The 26,768-nt window shown below is 34.9% G+C and overlaps 1 protein-coding gene across 1 annotated transcript; it reads right to left on the bottom strand.

Moving 5' to 3' along the window:
- Window positions 1-2,643: 2,643 nt before the first annotated feature.
- LOC136202643 (two-component response regulator ARR12-like) lies at window positions 2,644-10,951 on the bottom strand. Its single transcript, XM_065993392.1, has 6 exons — window positions 10,627-10,951; window positions 8,477-8,629; window positions 6,967-7,335; window positions 5,722-5,798; window positions 4,164-5,192; window positions 2,644-2,960 (listed from the first exon to the last, which is right to left on the bottom strand). The coding sequence occupies exons 1-6, from the start codon at window positions 10,754-10,756 to the stop codon at window positions 2,907-2,909; spliced, it is 1,812 nt and encodes a 603-aa protein (XP_065849464.1). The 5' UTR covers window positions 10,757-10,951; the 3' UTR covers window positions 2,644-2,906.
- Window positions 10,952-26,768: the final 15,817 nt, after the last annotated feature.

Raw genomic sequence — 26,768 nt, 5'->3', positions numbered from 1 at the left:
TATATTTAATATATATATATATATAAATATTATTTATTTATTACGTCATCCAGTCCGACCAATTGACTCGTGATCCAATTATCGATCCGGTTTGATGTCCTGTTTGATAACATTGGTGTTAGATGCTCATATGAGACATTTGTTACCAAACATGGTGATACAATTATCAGATTTCTAATGCTCATGTTTGAATTGTCGGAGGACATACGAAACCAATGTTCGATTCCAAAGCAAAGAGTCCAGTGATTGAATCTCAAGTTTGGGCTTGTCAATGGAGCGAGTAATACCCATACATATTGAGTCTCGCCTCATTAGGATCGGGGAATCCCTATACCCATTTCCATAAGGTTGGGGATGAGAAAGAAAATGATCCTCATTCTCAAGGATGGATCGGAAACGGTAATAGGGATCCCCAATCCATTACCATTAGGGGGCGTTTGATATTCTATTGGAATAGGGATAAGGATAAAGATTGGAATATGAATAAATGTTGAGAATTATTATTCCATGTTTGGTACGTTGGATAAAGATATGGATAAAATAATACATTTTACTGTTTTAACTTTACTTAAACTACGGGATATGATGAACTTTTCCATGATATTAAAATTGTAGTAACTTATCTCACCTCCTTGTACCACCCCCTCTTGAGTATAAGTTTGAGGGATAAAACCATTATCTTCCCCTTATCTCCCTTCCCTATTTCTAAAACAAACATGATATAAGAAATCTACAGTTGCATCCGTTGTTTAATGAACTGACACCGGTATTAAATGTCAAGCGTGTTAGATGCTCATATCAGACATCTCACTGAACATGATGAAATTACCGAATTCTTATCATTGGAAACCAAATTTCCCTCGAAAACAACCTTATTCAACTTCTGAAATAAAATAAAAATCGATAACATGAATTTCCTATTGTTCATAAACAAAGTGCTCCAAGAAATCTGCAACCGAACAAAAGTTGCATCTGTTGTTTAATGAACTGACACTGGTATTAAATGTCAAGCGTGTTAGATGCTCATATCTGACATCTCACTGGACATGATGATACAATTACCGAATTCTTATCACTGGAAACCAAATTTTCCTCGAAAACAACCTTATTCAACTTCTGAAATAAAGATCGATAACATGAATTTTCTATTGTTCATAAACGAAGTGCTCCAAGAAATCTACAACCGAAAAAAGTTCCATCCGTTGTTTAATGAATTGACATCGGTATTAAATGTCAAGCGTGGTAGAAGCTCATATCAGACATCTCACTGAACATGATGAAATTACCGAATTCTTATCATTGGAAACCAAATTTTCCTCGAAAACAACCTTATTCAACTTCTAAAATAAAGATTGATGACATGAATTTTCTATTGTTCATAAACAAAGTGCTCCAAGAAATCTGCAACCGAAAAAAGTTACATCCGTTGTTTAATGAACTGACACCGGTATTAAATGCCAAGCGTGTTAGATGCTCATATCAGACATCTCACTGAACATGATGATACAATTACAGAATTCTTATATTGGAAACCAAATTTTTCTCGAAAATAACCTTATTCAACTTCTGAAATAAATATCGATAACATGAATTTTCTATTGTTCATAAACAAAGTGCTCCAAGAAATCTGCAACCGAAAAAAGTTGCATCCATTGTTTAATGAACTGACACCGGTATTAATTGTCAAGCGTGTTAGATGCTCATATCAGACATCTCACTGAACATGATGATACAATTACCGAATTCTTATTGGAAACCAAATTTTCCTCGAAAACAACCTAATTCAACTTCTAAAATAAAGATCGATAACATGAATTTTCATAAACAAAGTGTTCCAAGAAATCTACAACCGAAAAAAGTTGCATCCTTTGTTTAATGAACTGACACTGGTATTAAATGTCAAGAGTGTCAGACGCTCATATCAAACATCTCACTGAACATGATGATACAATTACCGAATTCTTATCATTGGACCCCAAATTTTCCTCGAAAACAACCTTATTCGACTTCTGAAATAAAGATCGAGAGCATGAATTTTCTATTGTTCATAAACAAAGTGCTCCAAGAAATCTGCAACCGAAAAAAGTTGCATCCGTTGTTTAATGAACTAACACCGGTATTAAATGTCAAGCGTGTTGGAGTCTCATATCAGACATCTCACTGAACATAACAATACAATTACCGAATTCTTATCATTGGAAACCAAATTTTCCTTGAAAACAACCTTATTCAACTTCCGAAATAAACATCGATAACATGAATTTTCTATGGTTCATAAACAAAGTGCTCCAACCGAAAAAAGTTACATCCCTTGTTTACTGAACTGACACCGGTACTAAATGTCAAGCTTGTTAGATGCTCATATCAGACATCTCACTGAACATGATGATACAATTACCGAATTCTTATCATTGGAAACCAAATTTTCCTCGAAAAAAACCTTATTCAACTTCTGAAATAATGATCGATAACATGAATTTTCTATTGTTCATGTGCTCCAAGAAATCTGCAACTGAAAAAAGTTGCATCCGTTGTTTAATGAATTGACACCGGTATTAAATGTCAAGCGTGTTAGATGTTCATATCAGACATCTCACTGAACATAATGATACAATTACCGAATTCTAATCATTGGAAACCAAATTTTCCTCGAAAAAAACCTTATTCAACTTCTGAAATAAAGATCGATAACATGAATTTTCTACGGTTCATAAACAAAGTGGTCCAAGAAATCTTTCAAACTGCTCAATCAACTAGAAAATTTGCTAAAACTGAGAAAGAAAACAACTTCTACCAACATACAATTATCTAAAAAAGAGGAGAGAAAATCCTGAGGTAACAATTACATTTTCAGATCATTTCTCTGTTGCAGACTTTGCAGCTAAAACTTGTACAAGCTGCATTTCCTAAGAGAATAATCCGCAATCGAAATCATCTGTTACCGTCACTTTATCCGGCTCCTGCACCACCAAATTATTCGTTAGCAGATATCCAAGCTGATGAGGAGATCAAAGTAGAGGTAACAATTTCTGACACGGTATCACGATTTACAAAGGTAACCCGACAGATAAGACTGGTTTGACACGATTATAAGATATCAATCCGAATTGCCACTCCTAGATCAAACCTAACATATACTTTTTTGGAAAGAAAACATTTATCCCCAAATTTTCATTGAAAGAACTTACAGGAACAGCTTGAAAAACTAGGTAGGATAGTTTTGAGGGTTATTTTCTAACCTGAAAAAAATTTCGGGTGTTAATTACACATATGGCTCTTCAACTTTGGTCTTATTTTCTTTATGGCCCCTAAATTTTCAAATCGGACATAAAGTCTCTGAACTTTACTCTTTACTAACATAAAAGTGCCTTTAACCTTTGCCCACTCTAATCGCAGCTAATCCTTTATGCAGGGTGTTGTTTGGTTAGGAGACAGAAAGTAACTGTTTAGAAAGAAGAGAAAGCTAAAAAAATGGTGATTTGGGATTACGAAAACATGGTTCTAAACAACTTTAATTATTGGAACTTTCTATTTTGAGGACGTCATTTTGAGGTTGTTTGCTTTCAGAAGGGAATTTTATATCAAAGGGTAAAGTTTAGGAACTTTTAAGTACAATTTTGAAGTTTAGGACCATAAAGAAAGTAAAGTCAAAATTGAGGGACCATAAGTGTAATTTACCAAAACTGTGGATGCCAAATCTCAACTTTTTATGACACAGGAGTAAAAAGTTGAACATAAGATTTTTACTGATTAAGCCCCTAATCTTTTACACTTAAAAAATTATTTTTGAACAAATTAAGCCCCTTATCTTTTAAAGGTATGCATTAAGTCTCTTATCAATTATTTTTCGGACACATTAAGTCCCTTTTGGATGGCCTAATTATGTGTGACAAACTACGTTTAGCACATGTAGAAAGACCAACATGTTAACACAGATCGTCATGTCAACCCCTAAAATAACCTTACCACATCAACCCCGAAGTAAAACGATCAAACTTATTAAGTTTAATCGTTTTACTTTAGGGAACAGTGACATTCGGGCAGTTCTATACGCACTAATTGAAGTTTAGTCACACACATAACTAGGTCGTCAAGTAAGAACTTAATGTATCCATTTAAAAAACCAGGGGCTTAAATACGCGTTTTGCCGATGAAATACATACCTGTTTCACTATAACGCCTGCTAAATCTTCCAAGGAACCAAAGTTATTAGAAATATAACTTCCCTGAGTCTTCTGATACCTTTCATTTGATCTCATCAATGCTTCCATAGCAAAATTTTCAATGTCATTACCCTTCATCAAAGATGAATCAACAAACTGTGGTTGTCTAGCCGAATCAAAGCTCCTTGTTCGATGAAAAACCGCATTATTCGAGTCCAAACTCGGGCCCATCCGACCGCGAATTCCCGGGTTTATCGAACCGCATACAGAATTCGACTGGTAGATAGCATCTAGCCTCTGATCATTCCACCCTTGTGTGACATTAGAATGAGGATCCGCACTTTGTAACGCCATTTCCGACATACCGTTTCTTACATCACTAACGTGCAATGTAGATTGTTTGAAGCAATCATTGTAGGATTCGACGTGAGCAGGATCAGTCGACCAGCAGTCCTTGAATCCTGAATCGGAAAGCGGAGATTGCTTTTGGAAATTTCGACTGTCTTGTATCCCCGGGGCAGCAAGAAAATGATTGTTTGAAGCGCTAGCCATTGTTTTGGGACCACAAGTAGAGAAAGAAGTTGAATCGTTAATAACGGTAGGAGCGAGTTCTTGGACTCGAACGTAAGGAACTGCGGTTTTGTTAGCTTGAATCTGATCGAGATCTAACGATGTTGGCATCCCTTGAAGTACATTTCTATCGTGATGCATAACTTGCTCGAAATGGCTCCGAGGATTTGATAAATGGCTTGTGTTTTGCATATGGCCTAATTGAATTAGTCCCGGAGATGGAAGGCCACGGATACCGAGGCCAGCTGGAGAATTCAGCCGACTAAGAATTCCACTCGGTGGGAGAGATCGGATAGCTGCATTGTGAAACTGCCCTGTTCCGGCCAAATTGTGATATCCGAGTCCCGTAACTGAACTCATTTGTAAATAGGAAGAAGCATCTGTGCTGCCTAAAGCAGCAGCCATATTAGCTTGCTGATTTGCCACTGTGCTGATCCTTCTAAGGTAAAGCCGATACTTCTGCATCGACAAAAATAACCGTGTAATTAGTTACCGGGACCAATGCTGAGCACCTGCGGTCACTAAAGTAGAGGTATTTGCACCGGTCGTTACTGAAGTCGTTTTTGAGAGAATAAGTCACGAAAATAGTACATGTATGTCAATAAAGTCATTAAACCCAATGCGGTCAATTGTTCCACCGAAATGTTAACATCAGCGACACGTTAAAAACCAACTTAAAGGGGCATCCACATGGCATCCATGGGGGGCGTCCACGTGGCATCCATGTGTCGTCCACGTGGCATCCTTTTCGCGTGTATGACACGTGGCTGCCCCTTCAAGTTGGTTTTTGACATGTTGATGTTGTCAGCAATATGGTGGAGCAAGTTACCGGATGCGGCCATAATCACTTTATTTACATAAATTTGCTACTTCAGTGATTTTATTGTCGCAAAAACGACTTTAGTGACAAGCGGTGTAAACACCGTCTATTTTAGTGATTGTGAGTGCTTTTGACCGATTTCATTAGGTAGTGAAAGCAAGTATATACCTGGAGATGGCTCGCAACGTTTTCTCTTGTAAGCTTTTCGACATTCATCATGTCAAGGATCTTTTTAGGCACAGCTTCTGCATCATAAACAATAAAAAAAGTGTGAATTTGAAAGCACCCGCGATCACTAAAGTAAGAGGTATTTACACCGGTTGTCACTAAAGTCGTTTTTGAGATAATAAATTCACTAAAATAGCACATTTGTATCAATAAAGTCACTGTAGCCGGATCTGTTGATTTGTTCCACTGGAAAGCTGACGTGGCGACCACCTCAGCGACAAGTTAGAATCCAAATTTAAGGGGCGTCGTCATCCACGGCAAAATAAAATTAAAAGCTTACACAGCTTTTAATTTTTATTTGTCCATGTGGACACCCTTCAAGTTGGATTCTGATGTGTCCCTGAGGTGGCCGCCACATCAACTTTCCGGTGGAACAAGTCGCCAGATCCGGCTATAGTGAATTTATTTATACAGATGTACTATATTAGTGACTTTATTGTCTAAAGCCGTTCTTGAGACAATAAAGTCACTAATATAGAATAAATTCACTATAGGCGGATCCAAGGACTTGCTCCACCGGGAAGTTGACGTGGCAATCACCTCAGCGACGTGTCAGAATCCAAATTTAAGGGCTGTTATTGTCCATGTGGCAAAGTAAAATTAAAAGCTTACACAGCTTTTAATTTTTATTTTTCTGCGTGTACGCCCTTCAAGTTGGATTCTGATGTGTCGCTAAAGTGGACACCACGTCAACTTTCCGGTGGAGCAAGCCACCAGATCCGGTTATAGTGACTTTGCTGACAAAATTATGCTATTTTAGTGACTTTATTGTCTCAAAGACGACTTTAGTGAGTATTTACATCAGTGGTCACTAAAGTTGTTTTTGAGACAATACTGTCACTATAACCGGATCCGCCGATTTGCTCCACCAAAAAGCTGACGTGGCGCTCACCTCAGCAACATGCAGAATCCAAATTTAAGGGGTGTCATTGTTCACGTGGCAAAATAAAATTAAAAGCTTACACAGCTTTTAATTTTTATTTTTCCACGTGTACGCCCTTCAAGTTGGATTCTGATGTGTCGCTAAAGTGGACACCACGTCAACTTTCCGGTGGAGCAAGCCACCAGATCCGTTTATAGCGATCTCATTGACACAAATTTGCTATTTTAGTGACTTTATCGTCTCAAAAACGACTTAAAACCATTGGTGTTTCTAACACAAGATTGAAGAGTTTGAAAACTTACTATCAATGCCTAACTGATTAACAGCTGCAACAAACTTGCGATGCAAATCAACCGACCAAACAACCCGAGGTTTCTTTTGAGCCGTTGGATCTTCATTTTCGTGTCCATTCTCGTCTTCATCTTCATCTTCATTCTGATCTTTCCTCTTCTTATTAAGCTTCTGATCAGCTGTGGCTTCACTACTTCCAGTAGGAAGCTTCTCTGCAGTTTCAGAGTTATTCCGATCCTTATTATCGAATTTTTTTCGCCTAATTACGTGTTGCCAAATGTTCTTAAGCTCCTCAATTCGAATAGGCTTCAGCAAATAATCACAAGCTCCATGACTAATTCCCTTCATCACAAGCTTCGGATCACTATTTGCTGATAACACTGCAAAATTTCCACATTTTAAAACGTAATTACACATCTAAACTCGTAACTTTTTGTCGTTTGAGATTGTATTTATATTCGGATCTATCACGCACTTAAACTTGTAACTTGTTACTGTTTGAGATCCAATTTTGGGCCTACGACGCCTTCATTTTCTGATTTGGCACGCTTCAAATCTGATTATGGAACGTCGATTTTATTTGAAATTTGCCAAATTTCGGGTCTCATTGGCCAAAATTGACATATGCAGAATGCGAAAAGGTAAAAAATTATAAGTTTAAGTGTGTGATGGTCACTGAAATTTTAGGTCGGTTTCATCAAGGTCACCGGACTTCATTTTCTTTCAATAAAGTCATTAAACTTTCCTTTTTAAATCAATAAAGTCATTCCGGTCATTTCATACCAAAAAAAGGGGTAAATTACACCCATGGCCACTGAACTTTATCCATTTTAACATTGTGGCCACTGAACTTCAATTCTTAACGGTATGGCTACTGAACTTTACACTTTTTAACATCGGTGACCACTCAACTTTAACTAACTCCTCAAAATGACCTTTCACGACCTCAAAACGAAAATATTCAAGAACTAAAGTTGTTCAGAACATTTACCACGAAATCACATTTTTTATTTTCCAAAATCACCTTTTTTGGAGCTTTCTCTCTCCTAATCATACAACACCTAAATGACCTCAAAACGAAAATTTTCAAGAATTAGATTTCCTTAGAATATCATTACCTTTCCAAATTTTTTATTTTGAGGCCATTAACGGTCATTTTGAGGCGTTGAGTGGCCACTGGTGTTAAAAAAGTGTAAAGTTCAGTGGCCATATTGTTAAGAATTGAAGTTCAGTGGCCACAATGTAAAATGGGTAAAGTTCAGTGGTCATGGGTGTAATTTACCCAAAAAAAAAATCACTGGAATAACGACATGGTTGCCACGTGACTGTAATGTAAAGTAAGTTCTTTACAACGTGAATGTCATGTCACTATTCCAGTGACTTTCTGTCTGAATTAGTCGGAATGACTTAATGAAGTTCAGTGATCTTTATGAAACTGACTCCAAACTTAAGTTACCACGAATGCAACCAGATTATGATAAATTTTACCCGAATAAACCATGTCTAATGTTTTTGACTTACTTATGACGGGTAGGTCCATTTCGAGCCCTACGAGCTCCAGCAATTTGAAACCATCCATGTCTGGCATATGAACATCACTGATAACCAGGTCAAACCTGTTCTTGTGTTCTCTCAACATCTTCAATGCTGCAATTGCTTGACTTGTTGTCGTAACTGCAAAATCCAGATTCCGAATTAGATAAATTCAATTAGTTAAAAATACACATTTACCGGGATATTGACACATTTGTGCTCAATACGTAAATTGTATTGTGGATTCGAAACTATTTCCGGTTTTGTGATGTTTTTAGTTCAATCCGCCAATCACAATGGTGTGCCCAACATTTTCTGTAGACATTCGAAACAGTTCACTTGTGTAGTGCCCGGTGGCGAGATTCTACTGCTCTTTGAGCAACTCTTGCCACCAGTCTAACAAGCAATTATTTCCGGTTTTGTGATGTTTTTAGTTCAATCCGCCAATCACAATCGCGTGTCCAACATTTTCTACCAGACATTCAAAACAGTCCAATTAGGGCTGTAATCGAGCCGAGTTTTGACCTGATCAAGCTCTGCTCGCTATAAAATTAACGAGCCTGAGCCGAGCTTTGGCTTGCTCAAGCTCGGCTCAGCTCATTAGAAAATAAACGAGCTCGAGCCGAGCCGAGTTTGACCTGCTCAAGGTCTCCACTTGTGTAGTGCCCGGTGGCGAGATTCTGCTGCTCTTTGAGCAACTCTTGCCACCAGTCTCACAAGCAACTATTTCCGGTTTTGTGATGTTTTTAGTTCAATCCGCCAATCATAATGGCGTGTCCAACATTTTCTGCAGACATTCAAAACAGTCCACTTGTGTAATGCCTGGTGGCGAGATTCTACTGCTCTTTGAGCAACTCTTGCCACCAGTCTACCTGTCTGACAAGCAAACTTTCGGAGAAAGCAGTCTATTTATCGGTAGGCAGAGTAATACCCTATAGCGAGATTCTCATTTCTCCTCTGCTTGTCAGAAAAGCGTAGGAGAAATGAGAATCTTGCTATTGGGCACAATTCTGCCTGTCAGACAGTCGGGCTGCTTTCTCTGATAGTTCGCCTATCAGACGGGAAGACTGGTGGCAAGAGTTGCTCAAACAGCAGACGAATCTCGCCACCGGACACTAAAAGTGGACTGCTTTGATTGTCTGTAAAAAAAAATCTTCGGCACACCATTATGACTGATAGAGTGAACTAAAAACACCACAAAACCGAAAAATAGTTTCAAATTCACTATAAATGGAGAAATAGTTTAGGAATTGACCACAAATGTGTCAATATCCCTCAAACTGAGCAATTTTCTTGCCAACGAAACATGAAAACAAGGGCTGAGACAATAGATCCAAGAACTTCAATCATTAAAAATTTAGGGAAACTAAAATTACACAAATCAAATCACAATAATGGAGAACAAAATCTTTATAAAAGTAGATCCATATCTAAGGGCCCATCTCAAAAAAAAGAAAGAAAAAACATAACAAGTAGAGACTTCAATCAATTAAGACAGTAGCTAGCTACAGTGTAAGGAACCAGTCCGGAGTGGGTGACACTCGAGTAGAGTGTCAACCCCTAAACAATTTCTCTATGTATGGTGGATTTGAAATTATTTCCGGTTTTGCGGTGTTTTTAGTTCAATCCATGGGTCATAATTGTGCGCAAATCATTTTCTAAGTACATTCAAAACTGTCCGGCAAACCGAAATGAACTAAATTCCATCTCGAATATGGAGATAGAGTGAGTAATACTAACTCTATCTCCGTTTTCGAGGCGGAATTTGTTTCATTTCTGCTTGTCAGATAGTTCTGAATGTATGTAGAAAATGATTTGCACACAATTATGACTGATGGATTGAACTAAAAACACCACAAAAGGGAAATAATTTCAAATCCACCCTACATAAAGAAATTCTTTAGGGATTGACCTTCTACTCACACAATTTCAAGGGACGGGGATGAAGCAGAAATCAACTAAATTCTATTAGAAAAAGGAGGTTTTTCAAAAACTGAGATTTGAACCAAAATGAACAATTTCCAGAGACTGTTACATCCAGAAAAATCCCCAAATGAAGAACAAAAAAATCTCCCAAAATCCAAAAACTCTCACAAAAAAAGTCAATGAAACAGAACAAAAACCAGAAAGGACCAAACCATGATATTGGCACCGGCGGAGCAGAGTCTCCAGAAGCAAAAGGCACGTGGGGTCATCGTCGACGGCCAAAACCCGCATGCCAATCGGAAATTGGTCACGTGCTGCTCCATTTTGTTGCTCCACAGTCATTTCTGTCTCTGGTTGGATGAAATTTGGGGGAAAAAAAAGGGAATGAAAGGGGGATAAAGGTTGAATTTTTAGTGTACTATTAGAGGTTGAACCACAGATTTCAACAAAACCCAGAAGCCATAGGAATTGGAGAGGAGAGAAAAAGTGAGAAGAAGTGTGATTGGTGGAGCTGGAATATGGATTCTAGTGTAGAGAGAGAAAGAAGTTAGAGAATAAAAATGGATAAATTTCAGATTTGACCTGTTTTCGGGTCCCACAGTTATCAAATATTATTTTTAAAATGTTGTTTATCAATCTCTTTAAAATTATTTCAAATAAGATTTATCTGTAACTAACAAACTCAAAACTAAGTTGGGTACATTGAATTTAGCCTCGTAAGCAGTTTGGTATTGCACTCGATAAAAGTTTGATTATATTCTACTTGATTTATAAATGAGTCGAGTTTCAGTACAGTGAAACTCGGCTTGGAAGCTTACTAGTAATTTCGGTTATAGATTCATAAATAAACTTGATTAGAATGTTTATAAACATGCTCGTAAGCAAGTTTAATTTGATTATTTTTCTAATAATAGTATTTATATATGGGATGAGCTGTTAAATTAGATAGTATTGTATGAAACTTAGTTTCATAAGTTTTAAAACTATCGGGTTTTGTGTTAAAAAAATTAAATTAATATAATTAATGGGTTGTTCGTTAGTAAAATTCATGAACAGTGTTAGGCCCTGTTCTTTTTTACTGAAATTAAATTAACTTAACTGAATTGCACTGAACTGAACTGAATGTTACTGAATTGAACTGAACTGAATGCTACTGAATTGAACTGAACTTAACTTAACTACACCAAATAATTATAATTATAGTAAATTATATATATAATGATATATTTTATATATAAATAATTATAATTATAATAAAAAATGATAAATTATATATAATAAATTATATATAAGTAATTATAATTATAATAAATAATTATGAATTATATATAAATGATAATAAATAATAATACACTATATATAAATAATTACAATTATAATAAATAATGATTAATTATATATAAATAATACTAAATTATAAATTATATATAAAGAATAATACATTATATATAAATAATTATAATAAATAATAATGCACTAAATTATAAATTATATATTATATATAAATAATTATAATTATAATAAATAATGAAGAATATAAATAATATCAAATTATAAATTATAATAAATAATAATAAATTATATATAAATAGTTATAATTATAATAAATAATGACGAATTATATATAAATAATATTAAATTATAAATTATATATAAATAATTATAATTATAATAAATAATTATTATTAAAATTAGATTAATTGAACTTAACTTAATTTAACTTAACCTAACTTAACTTAACTAAATGCTGCTGAACTGAACTGAACTGAACTTACTTATGCTAAAATTAAGTAAAAAAGAACAGGGTCTTAATGAGATGCTTGCAAGCAAAGCTCGTAAACAAATAAATGAGAAACTTGCAAATAAAATATTGAGCTCGAACTCGAACTTGTCAAAATTTTTTAACGAGCCAAGCATGAGCATATCAAAGCTCGGCTCGTTTATAACTCTACGTATAAAACAATATAATCTTAAATTTAACATTTACTATATTGTACAATTTCTAACATTTTTTTCCTGAAACTACAATTTCAAGCTTTATTTATGAAAAATGACTTTTTTTTCAAATATAATTTTATGCTCTAACAATCTCTAATGTTAAGCTTTTCTTAACCAGAATTGCAACTTTATTATATAGTAGGACCAACGTCCTCACGAATAACATCTGCTAGCCATATAGGCAATACACTGAAAAACTATTGTTAGCATTGGAATAAGCCCGCCTAGCCATAACATGAGCGGTCCTATTCGCTAAATGATGAATAAAACACAATTTAAAACCAGAATGCAAGTTGATGATATCTCTGCAGTCTTGAACAATCAAACCGAACTCCGAATTATCTTGTCTATCAAAATTACCCGCATCAACAACTAATTTGGCGTCCGATTCAAAGACAATATTTATGAAATGTTGGCTAGCAAGCCAGCTCAAACTCGTACGAACCGCAAGTGCTTCGATGATCTTTGGTTTCTTTACATCTTTAATTAAGCAACTGCTCCCAAACAGAAAACGACACGTCTCGTCCATAACAACCGCTCCCAATCCACAGCTTCTGACTCCCGCAAAGCTCGCCCCGTCTGTGTTGCATTTTACTAAACCAGCCGATGGCGGACTCCAAGTCGAAGGCGTTGCGATCACATTCCGCAGGCGATGCATAGTGGCCGCTGCAGGTCTCGCAGCTCCCTCATGATCCGCCCCATATCTCGATTCGTCCAGCACCGTATCAGTAGTAGAATGCCTCACGGTCGTTCTTCCAGCGTCGGTCCATCCCAAACCCACCGAATCAGCTCCTAGAGTTGCAGAAACCGCAGAAGCAGCTCCAGGTGGCCCAGTGCGCTTACACATAGATGAGAATGCTTTCCAGTCCCTAGTGTCGTGAAGTACAATATGCCAGCTGATATCCATTGGCCACCATTCTTCTCGCTAAAGCACTATGTTCCGGTGTTCTCATATCGCTTTTAAACCGCAACAAATTCTGACCAATCTTTCCGATGGTGCATCTTCTAGCTCCTGCAATAACCATTGTGAGAACGATAAACTTCCAACATTAGGGACCATTAAACCAGCAACTTGCCATAGATCACCTGCAAAAGAACAAACTGTAAATAAATATCGGTCAGACTCGTCATCCTCCACACAAACCGGGCACTCAAGTGATACCGGGACTCTTCGTTGGACTAGCCTAGTCCGAGTGGGCAAACAATTAGAACATACCCTCTAGATAAACATTTTTAATTTTGGCGAGATTTCCAGATTCCACAATTTCTTCCATCCCTCATGACCCACTTCATTATTCGCCATATTCACTCCTGTGACATACCCAGATCTAACATTATAGAACCCGTTCTGGGACCAATGCCACATCCTGGCATCTTTTTTGGGGGTAATTGACAATATAATATCACAGATAGCAGAAACTTTAGATTCACTGAAATACTCATGCGACTTATTCATATCCCAGCCCCCTCCCACTTTCATCCATCAAGTCTGCCACCCTCAAATCAGACAGTCCAGGGAGAATAAATGAATTAACACGAAAAATCATCTAAATTTGGAACCCATGGGTCATCCCATACTTTAATACTTTCACCATTTCCCACCCTCCATCTCATTCCTTGTTTAAGGATATTCAGGCCACTCCAAATACATCTCCAAACCATACTAGGATTATTTCCTAATTTGGAGAGTAGCAAATCCTCCCTTGGAAAATATTTAGCTTTAAACATTCGACTCACTAAAATATTTGGAGCATTAATTAACTTCCATCATTCTTTCCCTAGTAAGGCTAAATTGAACACATGTAGGTTCTTAAAACTTATCCCTCCTATATCTTTTGAATTACATAATTTAGCCCAGTCAAACCAATGGATCCCCTTTTCCCACTAGGTTTCATGCCCCACCAAAAGGAATTCATTAATTTTTGCAATTCATCACAGGTAGAAAAAGGAATAAGGAACATACTCATACAGAATGTAGGTAGCGCCTGGACCACTCACTTCAGTAACACTTCTTTCCCAGCTTGCGATAAGAACCAGAAACCCCAACATCCAAGCTTTTTCCTCAGCCTGTCAATAAGAAATGCAAAAATACGCCTCTTTGACCTACCAATAAGTGACGGCAAACCCAAATATCGACCCGTATCAAGTGGGGTTTTGACCCTTAATATTTCCTTTATCTCCTCCTTCAGTTCCATATTGACATTCGAACTAAAGAAAATCCTAGATTTTTGCAAGTTCACTGCCTACCCCGAGGCCACTTCATATTCCGTCAAAATCCGAATAATTTCACTAGCCTCCCTACACGAAGCTCCAAAGAATAAGAAACTGGCACCAGCAAAAAAATAAATGTGTTACTACATGTGCTTGTCTGCAGATTCTACACCTTGAAATCAAATTCTGACTCTCAGCCCTTCTTATTATTTTAAATAAGACTTCGGCGCACAGTATAAATAGGTACGAGAAAAGCAGGCCTCCCTGTCTTAATCCCCTCCCTGGCTTAATCGGATCAGAATATTCTCCATTCACTGCCACTCTATATTTCACAGTTGTGATGGAGAGCATAATCCACTTAACCCATTTGTCACTAAATCCCATGCGAATCATGACTAGTTTCAAGAAATTCCAATCAATCCTATCATAGGCCTTACTAATATCAATCTTCAGGGCAACATGTCCAGAGTTGCCTCTATTCTGCCTTTTCATAAAGTGTATTGACTCAAAAGCCACCTGCACATTATCAATTATAGACATTCCAGGGACAAAGGCAAATTGTGTTTCTCCAATAATATTAGGGAGTACACTCTTTAGCCGGATAACTAAGGCCTTTGCAATTATTTTGTATAAAACATTGCACCGGGAGATAAGGCGAAAATCCTTAAGTAAGGATGGCTTGTCAATTTTCGGAATCAAAACAATTATAGTATCATTCAGATCCGGAGGGAACTCACCCTGATCCAACCAATGCCCACAAGCTGCTCCCACCTCACTTCCAATTGTATCCCAAAGCTTGATAAAATCCTGGATTAAGCCCATCAGGTCTAGGGAATTTGTTCAGACTCATAGAGAACAGAGCGTTCTTAAAATCAATTACCTCGAATGGGGCTGTGAGGCTCTCATTTGTAGGTGTGTCAATCACAACTTCAATAACACTGACCATTTCTGACTCAGTCTGACCATTTGAAGAGTACACTGATTGGAAATACCTCTATTACATATCCAACATAGCTTCCTGGTTATCCGTCTCCCCACCTGAATCGTCTTTTAGAGTTACAATCCGATTCTGTTGTCTTCTGGTCTTTACACTAGCATGGAAAAACTTAGTATTTTTGTCCCCCTCAGCTAGAACACCTTAGCCCTTTGCTTCCAGAACCTCTCCCCGGCTTCCAGCACCTTATTAAGTTTTCTCTTGGCAAAGAAAAATTGAGCAACAAAATCCTTGTCTCTCCTACCATGTAACCGCTCCATTTGCCTTTGCATTTCCGAATTTGGCTTTTAAAACGGACATTGAACTTTTTTCCCCATTCTTCCGTTGATCTTATACATGCTCTCAATTTGTCAGGCACATGCCTTCTCCCCTGACTTCTCCAATTTCCTTTTACCAATTCACTAAATTCCCTCTCATTCAGCCAACTATCTTCAAAGTAAAACTTCCTTGCCCTCCTCCTTTTTCTCTACATACTCTAGAGCAAACACAATCGGGAGATGATCAGAATGACCCTTTATGACCGAATTTACCCGGTAATCTTGAGTTTTCTGATCATTTAATAAAATTTAAAATTAATAATTTCTATTAATAAAAAAATAAGTCTTGTATTAAAGAATGTTGAAATTGTACCATTTACCAAAGTTAGATTTAAAATTATTAATTTCTATTAATATGGATTCTAGTGTAGAGAGAGAAAGAAGTTAGAGAATAGAAATGGATAAATTTCAGATTTGACCTGTATTTGGTTCCCACAGTTACCAAATATTATTTTTAAAATGTTGTTTATCAATCTCTTCAAAATTATTTTAAATAGGATTTATCAGTAATTGAAAAACTCAAAACTAAATTGGGGATATTGAATTTAGTCTCCACGAAGGGATGGAGGGGTTTATAAGTGGTTCAGTGTTCGATTCAATAAAAAATTGACTATATTCGACTCGATTTATAAATGAGTCGAGTTTAAACATGGTGAAACTCGACTCAAAAAGTTGCGAGCGATCGCAATTTCAGATGTAGATTCATAAACAAACTTAATTATAATGTTTATGAACATGTTCGTAAGCAAGTTTAATTTGATTATTTTTCTAATAATAGTATTTATATATAGGATGAAATGTGAAATTAGACAGCATTGTATGAAATTTTAGTTTTGTAAGTTTTAAAACTATCGGGTTTTGTGTTAAAAAAAATTAAATTAATATAATTAATGAGTTGTTCGTCAGTAAAATTCATGAACAATGTTAATGAGATGCTTGCAACCAAAGCTCGTAAACAAATAAATGAGTAACTTGCAAATAAAATATTAAGCTCGAACTTGTCAATTTTTGTAACGAGCCAAACATGAGCACATCAAAGCTCGGCTCGATTATAACTCTACGTATAAAATAATATAATCTTAAATTTAACATTTACTAGATTGTACAATTTCAACATTTTTTTTCCTGAAACTACATTTCAAGCTTTATTTATGCAAAATGACTTTTTTTTCAAATATAATTTTATGCTCTAACAATCTCTAATCTTGAGTTTTCTTTTTCTTTTTTAACCAGAATTGCAACTTTATTAGATAGTAGGATTAGCGTCCTCACGAATAACATTTCCTAGTCATATAGGTAATACACTGAAAACACTATCACCAGCATTGGAATAAGTCTGCCTAGCCATAACATGGGTGGATCTATTCGCTAAACGATGAATAAAAAACAATTTAAAATCAGAATGCGAGTTGATGATATCACTGCAGTCTTGAACAATCAAACCGAACTCCGAATTATCTTGTCTGTCATAACTAACCTCATCAACAACTAGTTTGGTGTCTGATTCAAAGCCAACATTTATGAAATGTTGGTTAGCAAGCCAACTCAAACTCATACGAACCGCAAGTGGTTCGATGATCTTTGGTTCCTTTACAGCTTTAATTAAGCAACTGCTCCCAAACAGAAAACGGCTCGTCTCATCCCTAACAACCGCTCCCAATCCATAGCTTCTGACTCCCACAAAGCTCGCCTCATCTGTGTTGCATTTTACTGAACCAGCCGATGGCGGACTCCAGGTCGAAGGCGTGGCGATCATGTTCCGCAGGCGATGCATAGTGGCCTCTACAGGGCCTCACAGCTCCCTCACGAATAGACAGCGCAGTACCAGCAAGTCTCTCATGATTTGCCCCATATCTCGATTCGTCCAGCGCCGCAGCAGTAGTAGAACGCCTTATGGCCGCTCTTCCAGCGTTGGTCCTTCCCAAACCTACCGAATCAGCTCCTAAAGTTGTAGAAACTGCAGAAGCAGCTCTAGGTGGCCCAGTGCGCTTACACATAGATGAGAATGCTTTCCAGTTCCTAGTGTCGTTAAGTACAGTACGCCAAATGATATCCATTGGCCACCATTCTTCTCGCCAAATCACTCTATTCCGGTGTTCCCATATCACTTTTAAACACCAACAGATTCTCACTAATCTTTCCGATATTGCATCTTCTAGCTCCTGTAATAACCATTGTGAGAACGAAAAACTTCCAATATTAGAGACCATTAAACCAGCAACTCGCCATAGATCACCTGCAAAAGAACAAACTATAAATAAATGTCGGTAAGACTCATCACCCCCCATAAAAACCGGACACTCAAGTGATATCGGGACTCTTCGTTGGACTAGCCTAGTCTGAGTGGAAAATAATTAGAACATATCCTCCAAATAAATATTTTTAATTTTGGCGGGATTTTCAGATTCCATAATTTATTCCATCCCTCATGACCCACTTCATTATTCGCCATATTCATTCCTGTGACATACTCAGATCTAACATTATAGAATCCGTTTTGGGACCAGTGCCACATCCTGACATATTCCTTGGGGGTAATTGACAATATAATATCACAGATAGTAGAAACTTCAGATTCACTGAAATATTTATGCAACTTATTCATATCCCAGCCCCTCCCACTTTCATCCATCAAGTTTGCCACCCTCAAATCAGATAGTCCAGTGAGAATAAATGAATTGACACGAAAAATCATCTAAATTTGGAACCCATGTGTCATCTCATACTTTAATAGTTTCACCATTTCCCACCCTCCATTTCATTCCTTGTTTAAGGATACTCATGTCACTTTAAATACCTCTCCAAACCATACTAGGATTATTGCCTAATTTGGAGAGTAGTAGGTCCTCCCTTGGAAAATATTTAGCTTTAAACATTCGACTCACTAAAATATGTGGAGTATTAATTAACTTCCACCATTGTTTCCCTAATAAGGCTAAACTGAACACATGTAGGTTCTTAAAACCTATCCCTCCCAAATCTTTTGCATTACATAATTTAGCCCAGTCAAACCAATGGATCCCCTTTTCCCATTAGGTTTCATGCCCCACCAAAAGGAATTCATTAATTTTTGCAATTCATCACATGTAGAAAGAGGAATAAGGAATGTACTCATACAGAACGTAGGTAGCGCCTGGGCCACTGACTTCAGCAACACCTCTCTCCCAGCTTGCGATAAGAACCGAAAACCCCAACATCCGAACTTTTTCCTCAGCCTGTCAACAAAAAATGCAAAAATATGCCTCTTTGACCTACCAATAAGTGACGACAAACCCAAATATCGACCTGTATCAAGTGGGGTTTGGATCCTTAACATTTCCTTTATCTCATCCTTCAGTTCCATATTGGCATTCGAACTAAAGAAAATCCCAGATTTTTGCAAGTTCACTGCCTACCCCGAGGCCACTTCATATTCTGTCAAAATCCGCATAACTTCACTAGCCTCCCTAGACGAAGCTCCAAAGAACAAGAAACTGTCACTGGAAAAAAAATAAATGCGTTACTGCAGGTGCTTGTCTGCAGATTCTACACTCTGAAATCAAATTCTGACTCTCAGCCCTTCTTGTTAGTTTAGATAAGACTTTGACGCACAGTATAAATAGGTACGTGGAAAGTAGGTCTCCCTGTCTTAATCCCCTTTCCGGTTTAATCAGATCAGAATATTCTCCATTCATTGCCACCCTATATTTCACAGTTGTGATGCAGAGCATAATCCACTTAACCCATTTATCACTAAATCTCATGCGAATCATGACCAGTTTCAAGAAATTCCAATCCATCCTATCACAGGCCTTGCTAATATCAATCTTCAGGACAACATGTCCAGAGTTGTCTCTATTCTACCTTTTCATAAAGTGTATTGACTCAAAAGCCACCTGCACATCTATATATAATATAAAACAGTAACGATAGAGCTGAGGTGTCACTTCCTCCTTTTTTACTGATAAAAAATATAATATAAAATATAAGATATTAACTTTAGTTATATTATTATATTTATTTATAAAAAGATTATTTTATCCGTACTATATCTAAGAGTTCTACATAATTTAAATTAATCCCTAAAATCCCTCTAATCTATATATAATATAAAACAGTAACGATGGAGCTGAGGTGTCACTTCCTCCTTTTTTACTGATAAAAAATATAATATAAAATATAATATATTAACTTTAGTTATATTATTATATTTATTTATAAAAAGATTATTTTATCCGTACTATGTCTAAGAGTTCTACATAATTTTATATTAATCCCTAAAATCCCTCTAATTCTCTGCATATCTATATTCTATATATAATATAAAACAATAACGATGGAGCTGAGGTGTCACTTCCTCCTTTTTTACTGATAAAAAATATAATATATTAACTTTAGTTATATTATTATATTTATTTATAAAAAGATTATTTTATCCGTATTATATCTAAGAGTTCTACATAATTTAAATTAATCCCTAAAATCTCTCTAATTCTCTGCATATCTATATCTAAAAGTTCTACATAATTTAAATTAGTCCCTAAAATCTCTCTAATTCTCTGCACATCTATATATAATATAAAACAGTAACGATGGAGCTGAGGTGTCACTTCCTCCTTTTTTATATCATTAATTGTAATTATTAATTGTATTTTTGTTAATATTTATATATTAAGATGAATCCGTGCATCGCACGGGTCAAAAACTAGTTATCAATTATAAATCTTCCAGGGACAAAAGTAGATTATGTTTCTCCAATAATATCAGGGAGTACACTTTTTAGTCGGTTAGCTAAGGCCTTTGCAATTATATTGTACAAAACATTGCAAGGGAGATAGGGCGAAAATCCTTAAGTAAGGATGACTTGTCAATTTTCGGAATCAAAATAATTGCGGTATCATTTAGATCCGGAGGGAACTCACCTTGATCCAACCAATGCCCACAAGCTGCTCCCGCCTCACTTCCAATTGTATCCAAAAGGCTTGATAAAATCCTGGATTAAGCCCATCAGGTCTAGGGGATTTGTTCAAACTCATAGAGAATAGAGCGTTCTTAAAATCAATTACCTCGAATTGGGCCGCGAGCCTCTCATTTGTGGGTGTGTCAATCACAACGTCAATAACATTGACTGTTTCTGACTCAGTTTGACCATTTGAAAAGTACACTGATTGGAAATACCTCTGTGACATATCCAACATAGTTTCCTGGTTATCAGTCTCCCCACCTGAATCGTCTTTTAGAGTTACAATTTGATTCTATTGTCTTCTGGCCTTTACACTAGCATGGAAGAACTTAGTATTTCTGTCCCCCTCAGTCAGCCAGAATACCTTAACTCTCTGCTTGTAGAACCTCTCCTCAGCTTCCAACACCTCATTAAGTTTTCTCTTGGCAAAGAAAAATTGAGCAACATAATCCCTGTCTCTCCTACCATGTAACCGTTAAAAAATTATGAATATAATACTCAGTTAAAAAATCTGTATTTATTTCATCTGTAATTCAAATTTTGTTTTTTAACCGTTAGAAATCAGTAGTTATAGAAAAAAAAATTGAATTGTAAATAATATAATTCCCGACACATATTGAAAGAGCCGAATTTGATTTTCTTAATTAATTTTTCTATAAAGTCTTAATATGTATAACTATTAAGTGGATAATTGTAAAATTTTATCCTAACATTTTTAGAGAAGTTTATATTTGATCCTAACATATAAAATAGTACAAATTTAATCCTAGATTTTACAAGTAAGATCAATTATAGTTCTACATTGTCATAAATTTGAAAATATTGGTTTGAGTGTTATTTAAATGTCATATCAAACATTCGAAATATGTTTGTTAGTAAATTAAATCAGGTTCGTACATTTTACAGAAAAGATTTTAGACACATTAAAAAAAAATATTGTGGTTAACTTATATATGACATGCTTAGTTTTTAGTGTTTTAACATATATTTTTTCAATTGTGTTAACAACATAATAAGATCTTAAACATAATTAATGTTTGGAATGTGTAATGTGGCAGCTAAATAACAGTCAAACCAGCATTTTCAAATTTTCGATAATATAAAATTAAAATTGATTTTACTTAGAAACATTAAGGCAAATATGTACGATTTCATATATTAGGGTGAAATCGCTAAAACGTTAAGACGAAAGTTAGTGCTTTCCCTGATTATAATTGATTGAGGGGGTGGTGTGTCAAATGGAAAGTTTAGCTAAGGGTTTACTTAACAAATAATAAAAACATTATGGGCTTTAAAAGATGAGTTACATTTGGGTCCAATACACAAATAACCCCTGAACTTGTCCAAATGTTGCAACTGTCCTCCCTAACTTTCAATTGTAAGAACTTACCCCTCAAACTTGTCCAATTGTAAAGCAGAACCTCAAATTGCTGACATGAACTGCAATTGAAGAAACACATGAAATACAAAAGCTGCAACGCTCGTGGAATGTGATAATCAAATCTTTGGACCCAAAAAAATTAGTATTTAAGTAACCAAATCCTCAATTCTTCAACTTCTTCTTTTTGTTATTCCTATTGGCTTTTTTAGTGATTTCTTAATTCAAAGTTTTGAGATATTACGGGGGTGAAAACATGTTTATGTGGAGAAATAGCCCCATTGAAGATTTCATGGCGTGATACGAATCCGGAGAAACGTTTTTACGGTTGCTTCAACTACGGGATAAAAAAAATTCCAATTTGGGGTTATGTTTTACTGTTGGACAAGTTTGAGGAGTTATATTTTACAATTGGACAAGTTTGAGGGGTAAGTTGTTACAATTAAAAGTTGGGCATAACTAGAAAATTTCTCCAGACCTTTGCTAATCGAGATCTACTACTTTAATTCCTGTTTCAAAAATAGATAATTTTATATCTAACTGTACAAAGGCAGGTGCAGATCTATGAATAGGGGATGTTGGGCAGTTGCAACAGTTGGACAAGTTCAAGGGGTTATTTGTGTATTAGGACTTACATTTATGCATTAGTCTTCTTTTTAATGTCAAAATAATATACATTCATTCAAAAACATAATTTAACAAATAAAATTTAGTAAAAAAAGAAAACAAATAAAGAATGAGAATATTTTTTTTAACCTTGATTAGTGAGATATTGCCTGTTTAGCATGCTTCCATAAAAGGAAAAAGAAATCAAACAATTCATAAAAAGAACCAAAACAACAGAATTATTTACTAATTTAAGATTTAAGATTAGCTTAAATGTAGTTAAATATGGTTAAGTCGTTTAATTTACAAATTTTAAATTTAAATTCTACAAGACTTTAACTAGAAGCCAGTAATAGTTTCAAAAAAATATTGTTAAAATTTAATCATATAAATCTCTCTAAAAAAACATATAAATTAAGGGTATTTAATGTTTAGCTGTTATTGTTTTTATTATTGTTGTGAGTTGTTTATTATAGATCACTATAATTGTCGGGTTGTAATCGAATCGAGTCGAGATTTGACCTGCTCATGCTCGGGTTCTCAGGAATTTGATGAGTTCGAACTTAATATCATGTTTGTGAGCCGCTCGTGAGTTTGTTCACAGGTTTATTCACAAAATTTGTTCATGAGCAGCTTTGTTAATTCTGTTCATGAACTTCGCTCATGAATAACTCGTTAATTATGTTCATTAATTATATTAATTTAAAATTTTCTCAATTGTTTTGAAACTGATATGGATCGAATACAAAATGATAGTTTTAATTTTAAACTAATAAAGAATCAAACTCTTCCCAAGATAAATTTGAAGGAAATAATCGCAAACCGGTAGAACCCTAACTTTCAAAGGAGTAATTTTGATTTCAGTTGATAAAAGATACCTTTATTACAAAAAGAAAGGTTTACATACCTTCCAAATCCTAGGTTAGAAAAGATATAAAAGTCTCTAACGCACAATTAACATAGCCTAAACTATTAAACGGAAAATTAGTAAATAGATTAATGACAGAAATTGTATATAAGTGGTGGTAGAGTCGTAATTAGGATAAAAATAGAAACAGAAGAGCTAGTTGGTTAATCAGCTCGCACGTCGTGTGGGATGAAATTCTGATAATTGACATGACGTGTTGGAATAGTGACACATTGTGTGAATTAAGGGGAAAAAAGCTGAACCTTCCTTTTCTGGTCGTCGTATGATTGTCTTTCTCCTGTTCTTTCGTGGCTGCTCTCGTATCCACACGATGTGTTGCTGTCTGACACACCGTGTGGGCCTGTTTCAGTGATCCCCCCTTCTCTAAAGCGATGCCCTTATCAGAAATCTACAAAACTAAATTTTACACAAAATTACGTTTTTTTTTACATTTCTCTCTTTATAAAAATATTATTATTATAAAAATAGTCGAACCAAACTTGCTCACAAGCGTGTTCATGAACATTATTTATGAGCTTATTCATGCATCTATAACTGAGTCTGCTCACGAGCTTTCGAACCGAGTTTCACCGTGCTAAGCTCGGATCATTTCTAAATCGAATCGATATCGAACTGCTCAGGAGTGGTTCTGCTTATTTACAGCCGTAGCTAGCTGATTTTCTTTCCAAAATAACTACCATATATACCACTAAACCGGCATTAAAAGCAATTAGATGACCATGCTTAGCTTCTAATAATAATAATTAATTATAATGTAATCTTAATCCACATGAATTAATCTCTAAAACCCAACTGTCTTTTTTCTTTAAAATATTAAAACCCAACTGTCAATAGCTTAATTAACATGCGTGGTCAACTTTATAATTTTTCTATTAATTAATTAATTAATTTTATTTTCTTTCTTCCCAGGGTTACCCTTTTGAGGCCTAAAAAGCAAATTTCTTTTTAGGACCTAAAATATAAAAATATCCCATTATTAAATTACTAATATTCAAGAGTGAGTGGCACAAAGGGGTAAAAGATGTAATTATTGTTCTATTGAAAAAAAAGAAAAAACTTTTTTACTTTATATTTATCTTTTTTCCTATTAGAAGATAATGTCCTGATTTTCCCCACATGTGGAAATTCTAGGTTACATTTCAGGTAGGAGTGTGGTCCTATTTTTTCTTTTTCTTGTTTGTTTGGTTGGAAATTATTCCACAAATTTGTTATGAGTAGTGACAAAGTATTGTCTTTTATGGTTGAAATTGAAGAATAAAGGAAACAATGGGTTAATTGCATCGATGGTCACTTAAGTTTTGAGTTAGTTTCGAAAAGGTTACTGAACTTCGTTTTGTTTGGGTAAATTACACTTATGACTACTGAACTTTACTCATTTTAATATTATGGATAATGAATTTCAATTTTATTGGTATGGCTACTGAATTTTACACTTTTTAATATCGGTGGTCACTCAACGCCTCAAAACGATTGTTGACGGTTTCAAAATAAAAAATTAGAAGAGTTAATGATATTGTAAGGGACTTTAATTTTTGAAAATTTTCGTTTTGAGGTCATTTAGGTGTTGTTTGGTTAGGAGATGGAGTGGATTTTTAGAGAGAGAAAACTTCAAAAAATGTGATTTTAGAAAATAAAAAACGTGGCTTCATGGTAAATGTCGTTCTGAACAACTTTAGTTCTTGAATATTTTCATTTTGAAGTTGTTAACGGTCATTTTGAGAGTTAGTTAAAGTTGAGTGGTCACCGGTGTTAAACGTGTAAAGTTCAATGGTCATACCATAAAAATTGGAGTTCAGTGGCTACAATATTAAAATGGATAAAGTTCAGTGACCATATGTGTAATTTACCTGTCTTTTATGGATGAAATTTGAAGAATAAAGGAAACAATGGGTTAATTGCACCCATAAGCACTCAAGTCTTGAATTAGTTTCGAAAAGGTTACTGAATTTCATTTTTTTCAATAAAGTCATTAAACTTTTATGGTAAAAAGCATCGGCTTAAGCCCCTTATCTTTATTTTTTAGTTCATTAAGCGTTGGATCATTTATTTGGATACATTAATCTCCTGGTCATTTATCTTTGGTCTCATTGACCCCTTGCTTACCAATTAATAAGTTGTGAAAATTTAATTCTGTTAAAAAAACGTTATTAATTTTATCTATATTTGAAACTATATAAAAAAAATATTTTTTACAGTTTGAATTAAGGGTTAACCACATTACACATCCAAAACTGATTTCAAACAGTGAAAAAATACAAATTTCGAATGCATGTGATATGAATAACACTCTGTTAACCGAGTTTTATGTTCAAAATTGATTTTTTTGGTCATCAAAAGCTTAATAAAACCAAAAATAAATGATCAAGGTTTTAATGTATAAAAAAAACCAAGAGTTTAATGAACCAAAAAATAAAAAATGAGGAGTCTAATAATACTTCTTGCCAACTTTTATTCGTATTTCAGTAAAGTCATTCATGTCATTTCGTATAGAAAAAATCACCTGAAGAGTGGCATGACAACCACGTTACAAATGATAGACTTTTATGTATACATGGCAGCTAGATGCTAATAAAAAAAATAAAATATAATTTATTATTTACTTAATTCAACTGCTTAAAACTGTCACGAGGTAGCAAATTTATTATATATATATATATATTCTTTTAGTTTTGTCTTTATATTAAATTATAAAAGAACTAAATATAAATAAAAAATACTCCTTTTACCTTTAATTTTAACTCCTATTTTGGTTTGAATTGTTTTTACTAACAGAATTAACCTTAATATACCTATTTATCAACTTTTAAAGGTTTAAAATAATTCATGTTTAAAACTGACACATTATTTATTTTTGTATTTTTTTTAATTATCTAACAGCATTAATTTCATACAAATCCTTTTTTTTTTAGAATTTCATACAAATTCTTAAAAACTTTTACTAATGAAAAATATTTATTTCTGAATTTATTTTCCAAAGTTA

The sequence above is a fragment of the Euphorbia lathyris genome, chromosome 8, assembly GCF_963576675.1.
Source record: "Euphorbia lathyris chromosome 8, ddEupLath1.1, whole genome shotgun sequence".
NCBI lineage: Eukaryota > Viridiplantae > Streptophyta > Magnoliopsida > Malpighiales > Euphorbiaceae > Euphorbia > Euphorbia lathyris.
The sequence above is the reverse complement of the archived record's forward strand: the minus strand, read 5'-3'. Positions and strand labels throughout refer to the sequence as shown.